We start from the raw sequence: 20,323 nt of genomic DNA on the forward strand, positions 1-20,323 counted from the left end.
GGTTTTTGGTACTGCACCAGGTTAGACTAAGGGGTCAAGGCGAGGATGTTGCTATTGTCTATAGGAGCACCATCTCCTTCACCAGGAAGCCTCTTGACCTTGGGATGCGCTTACACTGTCTGCACCTGGTGTTGGGCCAGAAAGACAGATCAGGGATGCTGCTGGTTAACTGACTGTCCTATTACCCAGCAGCAACCCTGATCTAGCTGACTGAGGTGTTCCTGGAGGATGCTACAACTTCAGTATCCACACAGGCTGCTGTTGGACAAGCTTGAGACCCATGACAACTCTGGGTCTCTCTCAAAGGGTCAACAGCCTAACACACCAGGCAGGACTCACCTTGATATGATCTTTGCCCTTAGTAATATGTGGGATGGACTGAAGATAGGAGAAATGCAATGTACACCTTTGTCATGGTCAGCCCATTATCTGGTTATGCTTGGACTGACAACAGCAATTCCTCCCTGTAAGTGTGGTGGGCCCGTTAGGACAGCCCACACTCAGAGACTGGTGGAACCTGATGTGTTCCTGAATGCTCTGGGGGGTTTTCCAGTGGAGAAAGCTGGCGGTCCTGGTGAAACCCTGGTCTTGCGATGGAATAGCAAGCTGAAATGGGTGGCTGACACAATCGTTCTTGAGCATCCTCTCTGGCATTTTGGAGTCTGAGCAACTAGCCCCTTGGTATTCTGAGGAGCTCTGGACTTTGAAACAGGCTGGATGAAGACTGGAACACAAGTGGCACAAGTCTCACTTGTGCCTAACCTTGTGCCTACCATGTGGTAGTGCGGACTGCAAAGAATTCTCATTTTGCAGCTTGCATTGCGTCTTCTAGTAGCTGTCCAGCGGAGTTATTTCGGATGTTCCAGAGGTTACTGACTCCTATAGTGGGGGAGGGACATTTTTCTTGACTTGATACTTTTATCTTTTTGTAAACAACTTTGAAGTTTTTTACTATCAAGCGATGTAAAAATTTTATGAAATAAATAAATAAAATGATTGAAGTCATAAGGAACAAGAGGAGCAGGTTCTCAGATATTAAGCGATGTTGTTTGATTTGAAGCTATACTGCATTCCATCATACAGTTACACTCTTATGTGGCCCTAAGAGGGTTTTGATTTTATGATACTTTCTACATTTATTTTCCACCTTTCTTTCATCAAGGAGCCCAAAGAAGCATACCTGTTATCACCCATCCAGGTACCAAACAGGCCCAAACCAGCTTAGCTTCAGGAACTATGGTGGCTTTCTGTGCCATCTGACCACATCCTAGGTGGTCCTACCATGGGGAGGTGGGTTGATTCACACCAAGGGTCCCAGGACTGCTTTGGGTTTCTTTTTCAAAGATGGCTACAAAATAATTTGGTAGTCTATTTGAAACTGCAGTGAGACTTACTTTCAAGCAAATGTGTGCTTCATTGTGTTACACAAACATTTGTTGGGGAGACTTTTTTAAAAATCAAATAATAAATAGGAATTTTATAAGCACAAATATAAAACAGTCAGGTTTTTGGAAATGCATATTTAGTGCAGATGGGAATTTGATATTTAATAAGAATAGCGAAAAATAGCAGAGCTAAGTAGTTGACCAGCTATTATAGGTGCTCCTGAGTTTTAGGCTGCAATTCTATACCCTCTTACTAGGAAGTCAATCCCTTTGTTCTTAATGGGAGTTTTTGTGTAGACTTGTATAGGATTGCACTATTGATCATGTGTGGTGTGAAACACTGGGTGTGAACAAGGACAGAAGACAGCCCTCTTGGCCTTTGAAAATGGAGTTCATACATATCTCTCACATCTCTTGAACACTTTCTTATTTTCTAGTACTAACATACACACACAAGTACACAGAATCAATTATTATTTATATAGCACCACCATCCTCCCCCCCCCAGAAGATTATATTCTTAAGATGAAGCCACAGATGCATAACCTATCCTGTTCTACCCCCATATTTTTTGCACTTCATTTTGTATTGTGCTCCTTGTATATATTCTCAAATTTCATCTAGCATTGCTCCGCAGTCCTGTAGCAAGGACACAGCCATTCTTTCCAGTGTTTTAGGGGAGTCTCATAAAAGTGCAAGGTAAGTGCACTCTTCACACTGACAATTATGCTAAAACGTGGCTGGGCAGACTTCCAGCTTGCAAATTCTACATCATTCTTCACTATAACCTCAAGTGACCTTCAGATGCTGCTGGACTACAACTCCCATCATTCGTGACCATTGACTATGCTGGCTAGAGCTAATGAGAGAAATCCAACAAGATGTAAGGACCATATTCACGTCCCCTGACTTACAATTTGTGCCCAGGAACTAGGGTATCAGAACTGAATTAAGTGTCTTTCCACATATCTGACGCCCCCCGAGGTCATTTTGGGGCTGTTAAGAGTCAGAATCCTTGCTGATCTACTGCAAATCTACCTTCTGCCTAGTCGTGCCCAAGTCAACCATGATGGCCAGTCTCCCAGATTTGTTTAGTAGACCCCAGAACTTTAGGCCAGAGTGTGAATGCATAAAGGACCAAATTCTGTCCATCAAATTCACAGTGAGTTGCATAAAGCGCTCTGTACAGAAGGTAAGAAAGGGATTCTGCTAAAGCTGTGCCTAACAGTGCTGATGGCAGAGAGGAAACCCACCTTTTGTCTGTTTTTCCAATGATCTTATTCCAGGCTCACTTCCATGCCCAAGAGGGCTCTAAAAATAGCCACTGACACATATAGCAGAAAAGCTAGAGAGCTCATCTAGCTGGTTGGGAAGTTCACCTGATGCAAAGGAAGCGAGCTTGAACCTGTATCTTTATATTTAGGCCGATAGCCTTGCAGCCCAACATCCAGTGATAGGGTTGCTCTCTGGAATACACCTAGTTGTAGAAAGTTGAGGAAATAGATTGTCCATGTCCACAACTGCCATCTGCGTGCAGAACCTAATTTTCTTTTTATAGGGCACTCCCCAGTCTGTCACTTTTTTTTAGTGGGATTCCGTCACATACTGGCAAATTCAGGCAATGCAATTACAGTTGGTTGGGAGGTCTTGTGCAAGAAGCCTGCTTCCCTCAAAAGACCAGACTTTTTGAGTTAAGGAAAGTGATGGGGGAAAAAGTGCAGGCTAACTTTTGCTTGACGCAATTTTGGCCATGTACACACCATACATTTAGCACACAGTTAAAGCACATTACTTGCTCCAAAGAATTCTGAGGAAACTTATTTGTTCAGGGTGCTGAGAATTGTAGCTCTGCAGAGGGCAGACTATAGTTCCCAAGATTATTTGAGTGAAGCCATGTGCTTTAAATGTATGGTGTGTACGCAGCCACTGCCTAGCACCCCCCCCCCAAATGGCTGATTGCTCAGTAAATGACCAACGTCATCTGGCCTCCTTTGCAAACAAATCAGGATGGATCCTCAATGAACAGGATGTCTGGAACACCCATAATCAGCTGTGGAATTCATTGATCAAAGTAAAAATTCACTGGTTTTTAACACAGTGACCATGTGCAGCAGTAAGCCAGTGTTGGGGGGACAACAACATTGAACATTAGCACATAACACTTTAAATCCCTCTTCTCCAGTGTGAACCATAACCAGGGGTGTACTTAGGGGGTGGCCCAATGGATCTCAACCCTAGATCTTTTGCTGCTCAATAGTCTCATTTGCCTGCTTTTGAAACTTAATTCTTTTGCTTATAGAGCAGCTGCGCCCACTCCAAAGCCGCCTACTACCTTAACGTCTCAGAGGCATCTACAGGGTGGAGCTCCTCTGAGCAATTTTTATTCTTAATACTCTAATATTAAGCCCAATTTCAGGTTTTGTTTGCGAGGGGAGGGGGACACTGCTGCGACATAAAACAGCTCTTCTATTGGAGTTTTGTTACTGTAGATAGCAGGTGCATCTCAGAACCCTTCATCATGGATGGGAACTGAATGCCCCCCAGGGCTTAACATTTGTACCAGGGGGCACTAGACAGCAGAGCTTGTTTTCGACTGTTAGGAGAAATCAATGTAAAATAAGCCTGCTCCAGTGTAATATGAACATACTTTTACTGCATCTTTCTGTGCTGGAGGGACATAAGAACATAAGAAAGGCATGCTGCGCACCAGGCAAGTGGCCCATCTTGTCCAACATCCTGTTCTCACAGTGGCCGACATGCCAACCAGATTTGAACCCGAGGGCTCTCTCTCCTGCTGCAATTCCCAGCAGCTGGTTTTCAAGACACAGTGGCTTCAGCAGTGTAGGCAGAGCATAGCCATTGTGGCTTGTAGCCACTAGTAGCCTTATCCCACATGAATTTGTTCAGTTCTCTTTTAAAGCCTTCCACTGTTCCACATCCCCGAGTTCACGTAAGACCAAATATCTGAAACTGTATAAGGCAGCTTCCAACGAACCTGGGGGATCGTGTTGGGCTTCTCACCCGTCCCTCCCTCATGTGATATTGTTTTATTGCCTAGAAATCATGCTGTTTAATTGGCTTCTTTATTGGTTGTCCAGTTTATTGTTCAGCCATTGTGGGGTATTAAAATGTTGCAAGCCGCTTTGGATGAGCTGGACCAGGAAAGTGGCTTTAAGAGACCAATTAACAATTTAATAAATATGAGGAAACGAGCTTCTGAGCATGCCGCAAGTACACCCCACTCCCAATCAACCCCAGCACATCTGGCTTCCACAAGATGTGACTTCCTTAGCCCTTGCAATTTAAGAAACTGAATATTGGCTCCACGTATTTTTAAACCCCACCCAGTCCCAAAACGAGAAGCAAGGGAAGGCTGTATTTTATTTTATTGGAGGAGACGGTGCAGGTGGGGCGGGGCGCCGGAGCGTATAAAACGCTACAGGCGAGCCATACGCTCTTCCTCAGGCTTCCTTAAGGCTGGACTACATTTCCCGGCAGGCCTCGCGCGCGACGCGCGTTGCGTCACGCCCGCCTGCGGCGTCCCTTGCTCCAGCTGCTTCCTGGGCAGTCCAAGATGGCGGCGCGCTGGAGTAGCGAGAATGTTGTGGTGGAGTTTCGGGACTCGCAGGTAACCGGGTCTCCTCGGCTTGCGCCGAAGCGGGATGGCCGGCGGGGCTTTTGTTTTGCAGTCTCTTCCTTCCCATACAAGTTTCTTCCCTGGGAGGGGGAGGGCAGCAGCTGTCTCCCCCTCTGTTCCTTCCTACCTACCACCCATGGGTGGGGTGCACCCATGTCCCTTGACGCGTCACACGGGGTGGGGGGCGTCCTCTGGTGTAGTTGGGGCGCCTCTCCTTCCTTCGTGGTTTGCTGAAGAGGGCTGGCTTCACCTTAACTGAAAACTTCCAAATCCAGTTTTGGGCAACACCTTTCTTTGTCAGGCCAACCAAAACGCTGCCAAAAGATTCGAGTTCTGCAGAACTCTTCACCAGACTTGATGGCAAGCCCAAGTGTATGTGTGTAGGGAGTTTTTAAGAACATAATTTCTTAAGCTTAGCTGTGTTCAAGGCTGTAGTCAAGGTCTAAGAGTCCTGTAGTCACCTAAGAGACCCATTTATTTACAGTAGTTATATACCACTTTTTAGGTAGGCCTCACAAAGCTCTCAACATAAGATTGTTACAGCAAGCATTTTTTGAAGGTACAATAGAATGGAAAGGGCAACTTGTTTAGAAAAAGAGCAGTATGAGGGGTTTTCAAATGGTAATGTGACCTTAGTTTGTATTTAGTGTTTTTTTTATACTGTACGTTGCTTTTAGATGCTTTTCTACAAGGTCATGAATAAGCTTAATAACCTTTTTTTCTGATGATGGATACCAGGTTTACTAATTTTTCTCAAAGTATTTGCCAGCTTAAGGGGTGTTCAGGGCCCCATGTTTCTCATAATAACATCAGGTCAAAGGCCAAACTAGTGTAGCATCTTGTTCTCCTAGTGGTCAATGTGATGCCTCAAAGGGAAGCCTGAAAGCAGGACCTGAGTGCAACAGCAACTCTTCTCACTTGGGATTCCCAGCAGCTGACATTGAATAGTGGAGGTAGAACAAGTGAAAGAACTAACTTCAGAATTATGCAACAAATAAGGTGCTGTTTTTCATGACGGTGCTGGTATTGAAGAAAAAGTGTTTTTATTTTTCTTCACTCATCTTCCTAGAAAGGCTCAATTGTGGTTATTAAAACATTATATACTTTGATTTGTAGAACAGCAGCAAAAAAGATTATTAAGCGCTCTGACCAAAAACCTCAGCAATTTTCAGGTGGTCCACCAAAAAAACATTGTATTGCTTTTGTGGATAAGCTTTTGTGGATCTAAGCCCACTTTTCAGGAAACTTACGCCATAGTAACTAATTTTGTTAGTGCTACAGGACCCACCTGTCTCCTTCTCCCCACAAGAAACACCCTGGTGTATCATGCAAATGGTTCATCTAGGCAAGCATCCTCACAAAGGCCAACCTGCAGTCTCTGGGATTAATTAGGCCTGGCCGAAGTCTCAGGTTGGTCTGTGAAACCATTCCCTGCAAACCTTGCTGATCATCATATGCAGGCATTGGGGAAGATATTTCCTGCATTGTTACCAAATGAAATTCCTCAGTAAAGAGAAACAAGCCTCCCTGCCTCTGGAACAGTAGGTGCTTCCAGTGGTTCCAGCCATTGACAGCATGTGATTCTTGACTCTGTGTTTCTTTGAAAAGTGGCGGGGGAAAGGACAGGTGTTTTTCAGAGTCCTCTAAGTCAGGGATAGGGAGCATGTGGCTCTCTAGATGTTGGACTTGGATTCCTACTGTTCCCAGCCAGCATGTCCTGTGGATGATGATGTTAGTTCATAGAATCATAGAATTGTAAGGTTGGAAGGGACGCTGAGGATCGTTTAGGCCATCCCCTGTTATGCAGGAATCTCAGCTAAAGCATCAATGGCAGATGGCCATCCAACCTCCTCTTAAAAACCTCCAGTGAAGGAGAGTCCACCACTTTCCAAGCGAGACTGTTCCACCATCAAACACCTCTTGCTGTCAGAGAGCTCTTCCTGATGCTTAGTCAGAATCTCCTTTCTTCTTCTTGTTGGCATCTGTCTCAAGACATGAGACAATGAAAGTGTGTGCCATTGGGGGTGAAGTCAAATTGTTGCATAGTTATTTCCTGTGGCTGTAGAGGCCAATACAGGAGATACATGCTTTATTGCAGCCGGGGCAGATGAAGGTATCCAGTTTCACTGTTACAAATGCACCATGGTGTTTCTTCTCTCTGCTCCTCCCAGTGGTCATTTCTCATCTGGTCACTGCTGTGGATATGTGACCTGACTCCAGGCACTGTGGTGGTCTACAAGGAATTTCCACATAGTGGGGTTAATGTCTGCCTTCGTGTAGTGTTGTTTCTTGTTGTAGTCCAACAACATCTGGAGAGCCACAGGCTCCCCATCCTTGCTGTATGGAGTCTATCAGATGTTCCTGTGGTGCCACTCAGGATGCTACTTCTTTGGGCAGATAGTATCACTTACTTCCAGCCCCGAGACCTCTTAAGCCAGGGACAGTAACTGTTGAAAGTTTATTCAGTGGTGAATAATGTGCCCTTGTCTACTCCTCTTATTGGTGGTGTTGCCAAGGGGGAATAGCTCCCCCATCTCCCAACAGGATACTGGGCTTCTGCTTATAGCTAGATGGATGGGTGTCTATTTTGGGTGGAGGGTAAAGAAGCTTCCTTTTTCCAATAGTGGTAGTTTTTATTAATTCATTTCTGAAGCTGTTATTATAGAGCTGCAATAATAGTTTTGCAGCTAAAATGAGACCCTTTACCAGTGTGTTATCTCTGTACCACCTGAAAATTCTGTTTGTAATGTGCTCAACTTGTACAGCATCCTTGTACAGTAAGTTGCCGTCGTTTCCATCTTGTAGATGGTGAACTGATTGTGGTCTGCTGTTCAGTTTCAAAAAATCGAAAGCTTGTCATGTGAGAACTGAATTTACACAAAGATACAGCGATCTGTCGTACTGATTGGTTTAAAAATAGTTTGAGGAAATTTAACATTTGTAGTTAATGCTTCCTGAATATTGCATTGGGGTATGCCGTAGGCAGTTTCTATGAATATAGCTTGTTCGTGCTAATTTATTCTATACAACTGTTGGGGAGTGCCACTTCTAAAGTAATGTAAAATAAGTGTACTTGTGTTTCTTATAAAGAGAATGAAGGCATGCTGCACTTAACCAGTGCCTACTTTCAAAGCTGACTGGTGGAAACAGAATCTTCGTCGACATCTAGCATGCAACCTTCTTGGCAGCTGTGTCATATCTCATGTTCCATTGTGACTGCTGTTGGAGTCAGTTTATCTTTCTATACCATTTACTGGGACCCAAGTGGAAGCAGTGCTGTTGCTATTGGGTTTTGCTTATGGGCTTCCCATGGTCTATCTGATTGACCTCTGTGAGAACAGAATGCTAAACTAGATGGGCCTTTGGTCTGTTCCAACAGGGCCTTTTTTTACATACTTTAAAAGGTTACGTTTAGTGTTGGAAGAAGCACAGACTAAACATGCCGTTTCCGTGAGGGAGCCTTCCCAGACCCGCTGAAAGAGGCGGTTATTAAACCGCTTCTTAAAAAGCCATCTTTAGATGCGGCCACGATGGCCAACTATCGCCCAGTCTCAAATCTTCCATTCTTGGGCAAGGTGATTGAGCGAGTGGTTGCTGAACAACTTCAGGCACGCCTGGAAGAAGCGGACCATTTGGATCCCTTCCAGTCAGGATTCAGGCCTCATCATGGGACTGAAACTGCCTTGGTCGCACTGGTTGATGATCTCTGGCGGGCTAGGGACAAAGGTGAGAGCTGTTTCCTAGTTCTGCTGGATCTCTCAGCGACGTTTGATACCATCGACCATAACATCCTTCTGGACCGTCTTGAGGGGCTGGGAGCTGGGGGCACTGTCATACAGTGGTTCCGCTCCTTCCTCCTGGGTCGTGTTCAGAAAGTGGTGGTGGGGGATGAGTGTTCAGACCCCTGGGCTCTCACTTGTGGGGTGACTCAGGGTTCTGTCCTCTCCCCCATGCTTTTCAACATTTACATGCAGCCGCTGGGAGAGGTCATCAGGAGGTTTGGGCTGGGTGTTCATCAGTATGCAGATGACACCCAGCTCTACCTCTCTTTTAAATCAGAACCAGTGAAGGCGGTGAAGGTCCTGTGTGAGTGCCTGGAGGCGGTTGGAGGATGGATGGCGGCTAACAGATTGAGGTTGAAACCTGACAAGACAGAAGTATTCTTTTTGGGGGACAGGAGGCGGGCAGGTGTGGAGGATTCCCTGGTCCTGAATGGGGTAACTGTGCCCCTGAAGGACCAGGTGCGCAGCCTGGGAGTCATTTTGGACTCACAGCAGTCCATGGAGGCACAGGTCAAATCTGTGTCCAGGGCAGCTGTTTACCAGCTCCATCTGGAACGTAGGCTGAGACCCTATCTGCCTGCGGACTGTCTCGCCAGAGTGGTGCATGCTCTGGTTATCTCCCGCTTGGACTACTGCAATGCGCTCTACGTGGGGCTACCTTTGAAGGTGACTTGGAAACTACAACTAATCCAGAATGCGGCAGCTAGACTGGTGACTGGGGGTGGCCGCCAAGACCATATAACACCGGTCTTGAAGACCTACATTGGCTCCCAGTACGTTTCTGAGCACAATTCAAAGTCTTGGTGCTGACCTTTAAAGCCCTAAACTGCCTCGGTCCAGTATACCTGAAGGAGCGTCTCCACCCCCATTGTTCTGCCCGGACGCTGAGGTCCAGCGCCGAGGGCCTTCTGGCGGTTCCCTCATTGCGAGAAGGAAAGCTACAGGGAACCAGGCAGAGGGCCTTCTCGGTAGTGGCGCCCGCCCTGTGGAACGCCCTCCCACGAGATGTCAAAGCGATAAACAACCACCTGACATTCAGTAGACATCTTAAGGCAGCCCTGTTCAGGGAAGTTTTTAACGTGTGATATTTTAGTGTATTTTTGGTTTCTATGGAAGCCGCCCAGAGTGGCTGGGGAGGCCCAGCCAGATGGGCGGGGTATAAATAATAAGTTGTTGTTGTTGTTGTTGTTATCATCATCATTTAGCACTTCAGCACTATTGTATCTGACTGCAGCAGACAATACTTGACAGGAATTTTGGACAACTCTGTTTAACCTGTCCAGGCTTAGATGAGACCCATGCAGGATGTGTGCTCTTTGTAGAATGGTTCAGGGTATGGGAACTTCTCCTGTCATCTTGTTCTACTTGAAATGAGGCTTAAGTATGCAACTAGGAGCATGAGAAGAGTCAAGTATAAATAAATAAAAATAAAATATCTCTCCTCCACATCCTAGAAAACTCTTGAATACGTGTGAATGCTCCCTTTGTGGAAGCCCCTCGTTCCAGAATATTACTGTTGTGGGAACAAATTCATTACATAGAATAATGGATATATCTACTGAGGGGTATCTGTGCAGTATGTTGTGGAATAAGACAGGCAAACTCTCTTCCTGAAAGGCTTTTCAAGTGCAGCATCCCCAATACATAAGTCACAATACTTTTCTGCACATAAACTGGAGGGGGTATGGAAGTAGTTAAACTTCATGGAAATACAGTAGTACCTCGCAAGACGAATGCCTCGCAAGACAAAAAACTCGCTAAACGAAAGGGTTTTTTGTTTTTTGAGCTGCTTCGCAAGATGATTTTCCCTATGGGCTTGCTTCGCAAGACGGAAACATCTTGCAAGTTTGTTTCCTTTTTCTTAACACCGTTAATACAGTTGCGACTTGACTTCGAGGAGCAACTCATAGAACGCGGTGTGGTAGCCTTTTTTGAGGTTTTTAAAGACTTTGGTGATTTTTGAAGCTTTTCCAAAACTTTCCCGACACCGTGCTTCGCAAGACGAAAAAAATCGCAAGACGACAAAACTCGCGGAACAAATTAATTTCGTCTTGCGAGGCACCACTGTATGTGTGCAGATGGTGTACTAATAATTATTTTTACTAGGATTAGGATGGTGGTCAGTTGACTATTATTTGTCAATATTTGATTGCAGCAAAGTATGCAATGAAGCCTTTTTAATTGCATCATGATGACATCTGATAGTATAGACGAGCATGTGGGATCCTTGCTTGTTGAATCCTAGTCTTCCAAGACTCTAGGAGTAAATGCGTACACATTTATGCTATTGAGAAACAAATACCCTGAGGACCCTTCAGTCAAAAGGTGGGGTACATAAACATTCAAAAGAGATAACAATCTCAATCAGGAAAGACCTTGCAGGAATCAGAGGGATAACAGCAATTGGATCTCTGCTTTCCAAAAACTTAGATCATGGAGCCTAGCTGGGCTCTAGGAACAGAGATGTGTGAATCTTTTGAGAAAAATTGTTACCGAGCTGCTGGAGTCCTGTAGTGGCTCCAGATTCCTTGCAAGCTTTGCAGCTGCTTCAGTGCAAGTCTGCTAGCAGGTATTTCTATAATGGGAGCAATTATGGATGCCCCAAGGACCCACTTGAAGGAGATTCTGCTGTTGTTTGGCTCTGGGCAGACTTTCAGAGGTCATGAAGAAATCTTTCCCAGAAGGCCAAGCACTTTAGGCATTTTCTGATGCTGGAATTTCTCCTTCCAGAACTGAGCTCATCTTTCCCTCCATTCCTCCCAACAGCTGTTGTGTTTACCTACTGACCTAGTCTGTCACATTGACAGTGTAGAAGCACAGCAAAGAGAGGCTGGAAAGGCAAGCATTTCATCTGCTTCTAATCACTGGCTGCCTTTCATGGTGTTTCTCTTTCATTTCAAGGTAGTCTCTTTCATTTCAAGGTAGATTGCTATCGAGCAGTGCAATATGCTTGCAGATCAAGTGCTTTTATTAAAACAAGTTTACTGAGTTTGCCTTGCAGGCTTATTCCATTTGTCTATGCCTTTCTGGGAAGAGTACTACCAAAAGACTGTAGTAGCTGCTCTTTACCTGCCTTGATTCACTGCCAATTTGCAGCAAAGCAGCTGGGGTGCAGGATGTGATGCTTGTTAGGTAGATACCAAGTTATGCCACTGATGCATTTAGCTTAGTATTGTCTACATTGATTGACAGTGGTTCTCCAATCTGAGATGGGTCTTTATGCAGCACTGCCTGGACACACCAGGGACTGAACCTGGGACCTACTGCATGCTTTACCACAGAGCTACTATCCTAGGTCTTACTGGTGGACTCAGAACTTGGACTCCAGTATTGACTTGCTTGTTGGATTAAAAGCTTTATGCTAAATTTCACTACAGCACCCAAATAGAAGTTGGGTTACTGGTTTGAAGACAAGGTAGCACAGCAGAGCTCTAGCTTTAAGCTAAAGTGTTGACCAAATGATTGACACCCCCCAAATCACTTTTTGAAGAGCAGGGCAGGTATTTTGGATTAGCTGTAGTTGCTGAACAGTCTTCAAGGGGAGCACATTGCAGCAATCCTGCCTTGAATAACTGGATAACTGGCAAGGCTATCTCTTTCCTGGAGGAGGGGGTGGACACAGTGTATTATGCTCAGTTTTAGAAGGTCATTCCTGCCACTCAGGTTGTTTGAGTTTCAAGGGATAACGGCAAATCAAATAGCATTCCCAGGCTGCATACCAAAGCCTTTAGTGATTTTAGGTTTTATGATATGTCTTGTCTACTACAGGTTCTTATCACAGGCTTTTCCATTGTGCTTGTGTGTGTATTTTGGTTTGCAAATGTGCTTGTTTTCCCCCAGTGCTCCTGAAAAAGGTTTTTTTCAACCTAAATGTCATAATCCTTTTTAGTTTTTCATGATAACTATTTTTTTAATAGTAACAACTAGTACCATTTTACTGCCCTTCCCTTTTCTTTGCTTCCATTTCTTATGTGGAACTTGCAAAACGGGGACAAAAAACCCCCCTTGGCGTGAAGAGGGGCTGCAGCCCTTTAAATTGGGTATGCTTGGATTTAAGCATATTGAGTATATATATTTAAATCTCAGTATCTTTGGAGCATGTGATTTGTGCATTTGCAGGCAAGAGCTCACTTGCCTCCCCCTCTGCTCTAAATTGAATTTCTTTCCTTAGAGTGCAACCCTACTCATGCCCACGTGAAGGTAAATCCTGTTGTTGTCAGTGGGACTTACTCTCTAGTAAGTGTGTGTAGCTCTCCTTCCTAATTGTGTGTTTAATCAGGTTTATTTCATCCCTATCAGGTTGACTCTAGTGATCTCTTTTCCCCACCACCAAATTTTCCAACCTAACATTTTCTTCTTTTTCCTAAGCAATGAATGTATCAACAAGCTAAGCTAATGTGAGGGACCTTATTTCTTTCTCTCTCCTATTTTGCAGGCAACTGCAATGTCCGTGGACTGTCTTGGGCAGCATGCAGTGCTTTCTGGGTGAGTGCCAACACCTTTGGGATAGAATTCCAGTTAGCCCTGGCAGCTGCTTGAAGGTGGACGTGGATGGAAGATGGACACATCTTCTTGGGTTGATGTTCTTCCTCTTCCTAGTGCTTCACATTCTCAGTGGGGCAGAAGAGAAGAGATTGATAGCATAAGTTCAAGTGCCAAAAGCATAAAAGACCCCTCCTGGATCTGACTCTAGGATCTGTTCAGTCTAATGTCCTGTTTTCATGACTGGCCATTCAAAAGCCTCTTTTGGGAAACAAAGCATGAAGGCAACCCCCACCCCACCCCACTGATTGCTGTCAGGATGTCCTATTTAGAAGCACACTGTCTCTCAAGGTGGAAGCTCCATTTAGTTGTTGTGCGCTAATAGCCTTTGATAAGACCTAACCTCCTTGAATTTGTACATACCAGCCTTTCCCAGTCTAGCCCCTTCCAAAGGATTTGGGCTACTGTTCCCATCAGCCCCAGCATCAATACTCCCATGATAGCTTGGGACTATGAGAGCTGTAGTCTGAAACTTCGAGGTGGGGGAGGCGGTTGTAAACTTTTAAAACATCAGTCTGTTACTAACGTTTTCTACACCTTGTAGCATTGAATTCCATATGTCAATTATATGTTGTATGAAGAAAGACTTTGTTCATGCTGAGTCTATGCCATATTTTCCCTCTCAGCAGATTTTTTTTAATGAGATGCAATTCATTTTGGCAAAGTCTTAAAAAAACATATTGAGGCACAGGTCACTGCTCAGATCCAAAATCATGAGGCCTTGACTTCTGAGTCTTACACTTTGCCTCTCCCCACACTGCTTCTTTTCCATGTTGCTGATGTTTGAAGCCTTGTTCAGTCTTATCCCTAATCCCATCTTGCATGTATTCAGCTCTGTTCAGTGACCTTCAACTTCTGCTGATTTGATTATCTGATGTCCTCCTGCTTGTGTGTTTGCCAAAGTCTAACCTTCATGCTTCTTTTCATCCTTGTATGCTGTTTCTTTCCCTAATGCCCTATGCAGACATTAGTTCTCTACATGTAGATGTGGATTGATTGCACTTGCACCAACCCTGTCCCTCCTGCCCCCTCCATGCCAGGTCAGGGCATCAAAAAAATTGAAATTAGCATGGGGACAAACAAAAGGATTCCTTCACTCTAGTGTGGCTGCCCTTTATTTCATACACAGCTCAACAAGATACCAACATATATCCTCCAACAGCAGAGAATCCCCTTACACAAACCCACACCCACACACCCCTCACTTCAATCAATTGAATGCAACCAGCCATGCCCTGGGCTCCCCAATCTCTCCCACTACCAACGAAAATTAATAAACAAATAGATGCAGAACCTATCCACATGACAGTGACACAAAAACCATGCACATACACTATGCAAAAGAAGAAAAAAGCATTACCCCCTTCTTTCTCCTTCCTCTCTCTCCCCACCTCTTTCTCCCCCCCCCAATCCTCACAATGCCTATGATAGCATTATCTCACACCAAATGTAGATAGGACTCCATGAACTGAAAACGTAGTCACTATATGTACCTTTGCTATCCATGAAAATCTTTCAATAAAAACAGTAAGGAAAAAAGAAAAAAAGAACTGAGAGTGTACTGGCAGAGTATCTGAACAAAGTTGGTGCAGCTTTGCACCCAGCCGTTCCCCAGGTTGTTTCTAAGTCTCTGGACATTTACTTTGCATGGGGGTTCATGCCTGTTCCTTCTTCCCTTCCCAGAGTGATATTTCGTAACTCTCATTTTATATTTTGATGTGACAACATTATCCTTGTGGTAAATATTCTATTCAAATGTGCCTGCCCCTGTGGTAGAATGCAGTGCTTATCATCTGGACACAAGCTTATTTTCAGTGAATATACCATAGGTGGTGAATGCCAGCTTTTGCCACGTGACAGCGCGTTCAAATTAATTTTTTATTAGGTAAAGGCTGGCATGATAGAATCATCTTGTGGTCAAAAATCTGTGATTGATTTCAGCCTCTCAAACCAGGCAAGCATCTAAATTGTGACCTAGTTCTTGCAATCCACAGACGAGGCAGTAAATCTGTTTCAGGATGACTGGTATGAGTTCATCTAACTGGAAGGCTGCTTCTTCCATACAGGGTTTTTTGTTTCTCCAAAAGCCCCATGCATAGAATTGGTTGGGATCATTTGCCTTGACTTACTCGTTTGCATGGAAAGAGCATTCAGTCATGTCAGCTCCACCTGTAGTCTGAAGTGATACACACCAGACACATGTTTACACTCCCTTCCGTTCTTTGCAGAAACTAGGCCGACATCCTGACTGAGAAAGGAATGTTGGACATAGTTGTCTCCATATCATATTCTGTGATATTTTTAAGCCTCTTGGGAGGCATTCCTTGGTGGTGGATCTAGCTGCCCTCCCTGTCAGTCTCTCACTGGCGCAATGTCACACACCGTGTAGGACTTTGTTTTTAAGCTGTCTGACCGTGTAGCCTTACATTGCTGTCAGCCAGCGCCTCCGTCAGTCCCTTGGAGGAACCAGGCCAGCCACAAGCCTGGTGTCCAACTAAGGCAGTTTGCATTAGCCTGGCCTGGAATATGTCATATAGGATTTTGCTGTTGTGAAGTTCTGCAGCAGCAAAGTTAATGTCCTCTTGTTCACGGCTGTCTTTAATTTGCATCTCTTTCACTTTAACGTTTCATGATTTATGTTGCAGAGCCAGTGTAGGGTTGTGGTAGGAGTGCTGAGCAAGGAGGTCCAGATTCAAATCTTTGGTCATGGCTGTGAAGCTTAACAAGAGATGCTGCATGGTTCTCGCTCAACCTCATGGACCTTACAGAGGTTCCCAATACTCTGGTGTGACTGAATAGCAGAATCCCATCAAGCTTAACTTGTTTACCAGGGGCTGGGGTCATTGGGAAGAAAGTTTATCTCCAGCCTCAGAACCATCCTTGAATTAAGTGGCTGCCACCCATTGCTTTCAGGTAAAGTCTGAGCTGTTCATGGGAGCAAAATCTGCCCTCCACTCATGATGGAGTGTAGCTTAGCCCATTTTGACCAGCATTGATAAATATCCACCCCCACCAAGCAGTTTCAGAATTAAGATGGAGTTTGTAGGTGGTCGACTGTGCTCTATTCTTCTGGTGCTTTGGAAATCATAGGTGCAGCAATTCACAGGCTGGTTTCAGTGTGATGCTGCTGATGTCTTCTTTGTGTGTGTCTATCTCTTGCAGGCGCCGCTTCCTCTACATTGTTAACTTAGATTCACCTTCTGATGGCCACCGCAAGATCTCGCGCCAGAGCAAGTGGGACATAGGAGCTGTGCAGTGGAACCCGCATGACAGTCACTCACACTACTTTGCTGCATCGGTATGCTCCATGCTGGCCCTGATCCTGTGATTACATTTCCTCCCAACTGGATCCCAGGAGTGTAACAAATCTGTCCAACTAGCTTGTGGGAACGGGGCTATGTTAGTGTTCAGAGTCCCACCTTTCCGTACGTGGTACCCTAAATGGAAATAACAATAGCAACAATCATGTTTATTCCACACACCCCTTTACTCTGCAATCAACCTGTAATAATCAGCCCCTTTCAGTTCTTGGGACAGGCTGCTTGAATTCCACAGAACTTCTTGGAAGCTTGCCCACATCTGGCCCTTTTCAGTGTTACACATAAAAACACATATTCAGCTCTCTTCTAGCCACCTCCCTCCAAGCATTTTAAACATTTGGTGAGGGAAATGTAACATTGGACATGATCCCAAGTCATGTGTGTGTGTGTGTGTGGCCAGGACATCTTCATTCATGGACAGGGATTGGAGGCAGCACAGTTAATGGCTCTATATTGCCCCTTTTATCCTGTCAATCAGGATGCTTCAAGGGTTTGCAGTGGAGTAGTTGCATTGGGTGTTCTTACAAATGCTAACTTTTCTTGGTTGTGTGAAAAGTTAAACATGTTTTCTGGTGGGAAAGGGTACTCCTCTTTCCCAAAATGGTCATCTAGAAGATTTGCAGTCATAAGAACATAAGAAAAGAATAAGCCTCAGAAGGGAAACAAACCATAAGTCCAGTTTTGAGCAGGAAATGAGTGGAGCAAAAGCTTTTCAGCAGTTCACATGCTGCTTGTCCATAGTAAACCGTTGGTTTTTTTTAAAACGATGGTTTCATGTGATGTGTGAACCAAAGCACAATTTGTTTATGTTAAACTTGTATTTGATGATCAAGGCAACTAACAAACTTCAGAATCAGTAAAGCATTCTGAGGATCAAAACGAACCAGCAAGCCATTAAAAACAGGTGAGGTGGTGTAAATAAAGGAGAACTTAAAGCAGCCAAATCAATTCTCGTAAGTTGTCTTGCATCATTTAGGAAAAATTAAATGAGTGGTGCATTGATGCATCTCTGTGGGGATTTCATTTCAGACTCTTGGGGGTGGTGTGGCTGGGAGGGAGGAAGAGCTGTTGTAGCAAAGATGCTGGCAAGCTAGTTTCTCTTGTTGACATGCTCCACAGCAGGGCCTTTCCTGCTGATTTTAAACGGTGGTGGAGTGTTCCAATGCTAGGGAGCACTTTTGTAGCTACATAGCACTCTGCTGCCCGTGTTGTGGCTTCTCATGTCTTCTGTTTAATTTCAGAGCAACCAACGAGTTGACCTGTATAAATGGAAAGATGGCAATGGGGAAGTTGGCACTTCCTTGCAAGGGCACACACGTGTGATCAGGTACGGCCCTGGGGAGCCCTAGCGCACTCCATTGTCATGCGGGCCAGTGAGCCTTGCACACTGGCTCATGGTGTTGGGAATTTCAGTCCTGATATGAGCTTGATGCTTGGACCCCCCCCCTTTCTCCCTTTGAAGGCCCCCTTTTGGCCCTCCCTGCTTGGAGTGCATGAAGTGCATCAGTCACTGCTGCAGTAACTTTGGGCTCATAGAATCAGAGTTGAAAAGGACCCTGATGATTATCTAGTCCAACCCCCTGCAGTGCTGGGCTATGGAGCTGTCCCTTATTGGGAACAAACTTGCAACCTTGGCGTTATCAGCACCACAGTCTAACCAACTGTCTGCGGACATGTCCAGATATTCCAGCTTAGTAAATCCTGAGTTTGTCTGGACATATTTTCAATATTCATGCAGTGAATTAGAGGGAGAAGAAGATTAAGCATCCCCCTCTCATCCTGATTAAATGATGGTCTCAGCAACAACAGGGTGTTTTTCTCTGGTGGGCTGGAACTCCCCTAGTCCCCAGAGCTGTGCTTTTCAAACTTTCTACCTCTTTGCATGCCAGTTTGTTTTCTGTGAAACTGCTTTGCATTATGGAGGATTCAGAAGAATATTCCAGGACACAAATTCTGTTGGGAGCTGGGGTAGCCTAAGGGCTAAGGGACTGGGCTACAGGTCCTGAAGTCTCCATTTTGAATCTCACCTCTGCCATGGGCTCAATAGGTGACCTTAGGCAAACAGCACTCTCGGTCACAGCCTCCCTGTTTGAAATATGGCTGATAATAATACCGATGTGCCTTGCAGGGTGTTAACGTATAGGAAGCATCATACAGATGTTAAGCAATATTGCTCTTTCTGTGGCTGTGTTATAGGGAGATCTCAGTAGTAGTGGGCTAGCTGTTTTTCAGGAACACTGTTTTCCATCATGGATCTTGTTTCTGTAGAACCTTCTGCTCCAGGGCTGTGGTAGGGAACATCTTTAAGCTCACGGGCAATCTTGTGGGATGAGGTGGACACAATCCAATGGTGGATGGAACCAGGGGTAAAAGTGGGTGGATCAGCAGATGTGACTCCTGCCTTTTGTACAATGTGCTACATTCCAGCCACACAAAAGTGAGTTTTACACCCACCCACACCCACACATCCGCAAACTCCTTTCCATCCTCCAGGAGGTATTATATTTCAAGGACACATTTTAGCCAAACCAAAGCACTCTGGGGAAGGTCCTGGGAGCTTCCTTTGCCCCATGGGTTGGAGGTTCCCTACCTATGCCCTAGAGAAATACAGTGGCCAGTAAAATGAGCAAAGGGCATGTAGCTAAAGCTCCCTCTGTCTCTGGAAAAGCTGGTCTTTGGAGCTGTGAAACTGGGCCAGTGGGGTATTGTGTTAAGAAGGCAATGAACGAGAGAGTTACTAATGACTATGCAGAGTCTGGTGTTTGCAGCTGTCCAAGATGGATCCCTCTTGCTGATGCTCACCCCCCCTTCCCTTTTTTGCAACTTTTCTAGTGATTTGGACTGGGCAGTTTTTGAGCCAGACCTGCTGGTTACCAGTTCGGTTGACACATACATCTACATCTGGGATATCAAGTAAGTGCAGAGCCACATCGGGGAAGATACTGCTGGTCTTTACGGGAGCAAATTCCCCTGTGGCACTTTGGACTGCTGCCACTGAAGCAGGATAGTTTGGAAGGGTGAAGCTGTCCCTAGTAATATCCTCTTGGTGAATGGGTTTTGCTCTTTCATATTTGGGATCATGAAGGAGCACTCCCCAGTCAAGTGATCTAAAAACCCCAGAAGCCTGTAAGGCCCCTGTGCATTCTGCACTTTGTCTCACTAGCATAGTTACCCCCCCCCCATTGTGCAGAAGCTACCATGCAGCTGAGCTTCAGTTGTTGGGAGCTGGGGGTGGCTGAATGATTTGCTATCCGTCTAGGTCAGTCATTTTCAAATTCATTGCCGTGAGAAATGTTCAGCAAATAATAATAATAATAATAATAATAATAATAATAATAATAATAATAATAAATTATTATTATTATTATTATTAATTTATTTATTTATACCCCGCCCTCCCTGGCCAGGGCGGCTAACACCAGATACAAATCACAATAAAACATAATAGAAAAAAAGAAGAAAAAAGGGGGGGAACCCAGTTAATTAAACTGTTAATGAAAGCTCAGAGTCCTCAACTGCAGAGAAGATTGCCTGCTCTGTCTCTGCATAGTTTCCTGGCCTGGCCCTCTTCTGTCCAGCTTTATCTGGAGGCAAGTAATGCTGTTGCCTCTCTGTATCACCTGTTACTGGTCAAAATGAGTGAAGTTTGTTACCCTC

At 44.9% G+C, this 20,323-nt stretch overlaps 1 protein-coding gene across 3 annotated transcripts in view; it reads left to right on the forward strand.

Annotated features, from left to right (window-relative positions):
- Positions 1-4,917: 4,917 nt before the first annotated feature.
- WDR59 (WD repeat domain 59) overlaps positions 4,918-20,323 on the forward strand; it is a 43,826-nt gene continuing 28,420 nt past the window's right edge. The window contains exons 1-5 of one of the 3 annotated variants that reach the window (XM_053399260.1): positions 4,918-5,013; positions 13,240-13,289; positions 16,509-16,644; positions 17,908-17,993; positions 19,499-19,579. In XM_053399260.1, the coding sequence (XP_053255235.1) occupies positions 4,960-5,013; positions 13,240-13,289; positions 16,509-16,644; positions 17,908-17,993; positions 19,499-19,579 (407 nt within the window). In that variant the 5' untranslated portion in view covers positions 4,918-4,959. Of the gene's footprint in view, positions 5,014-13,239; positions 13,290-16,508; positions 16,645-17,907; positions 17,994-19,498; positions 19,580-20,323 lie in introns of those variants that run through there. The other 2 variants (XM_053399261.1, XM_053399262.1) reach the window with 2 other exon arrangements.

This window comes from Podarcis raffonei, chromosome 8 (assembly GCF_027172205.1).
Source record: "Podarcis raffonei isolate rPodRaf1 chromosome 8, rPodRaf1.pri, whole genome shotgun sequence".
Lineage (NCBI taxonomy): Eukaryota > Metazoa > Chordata > Lepidosauria > Squamata > Lacertidae > Podarcis > Podarcis raffonei.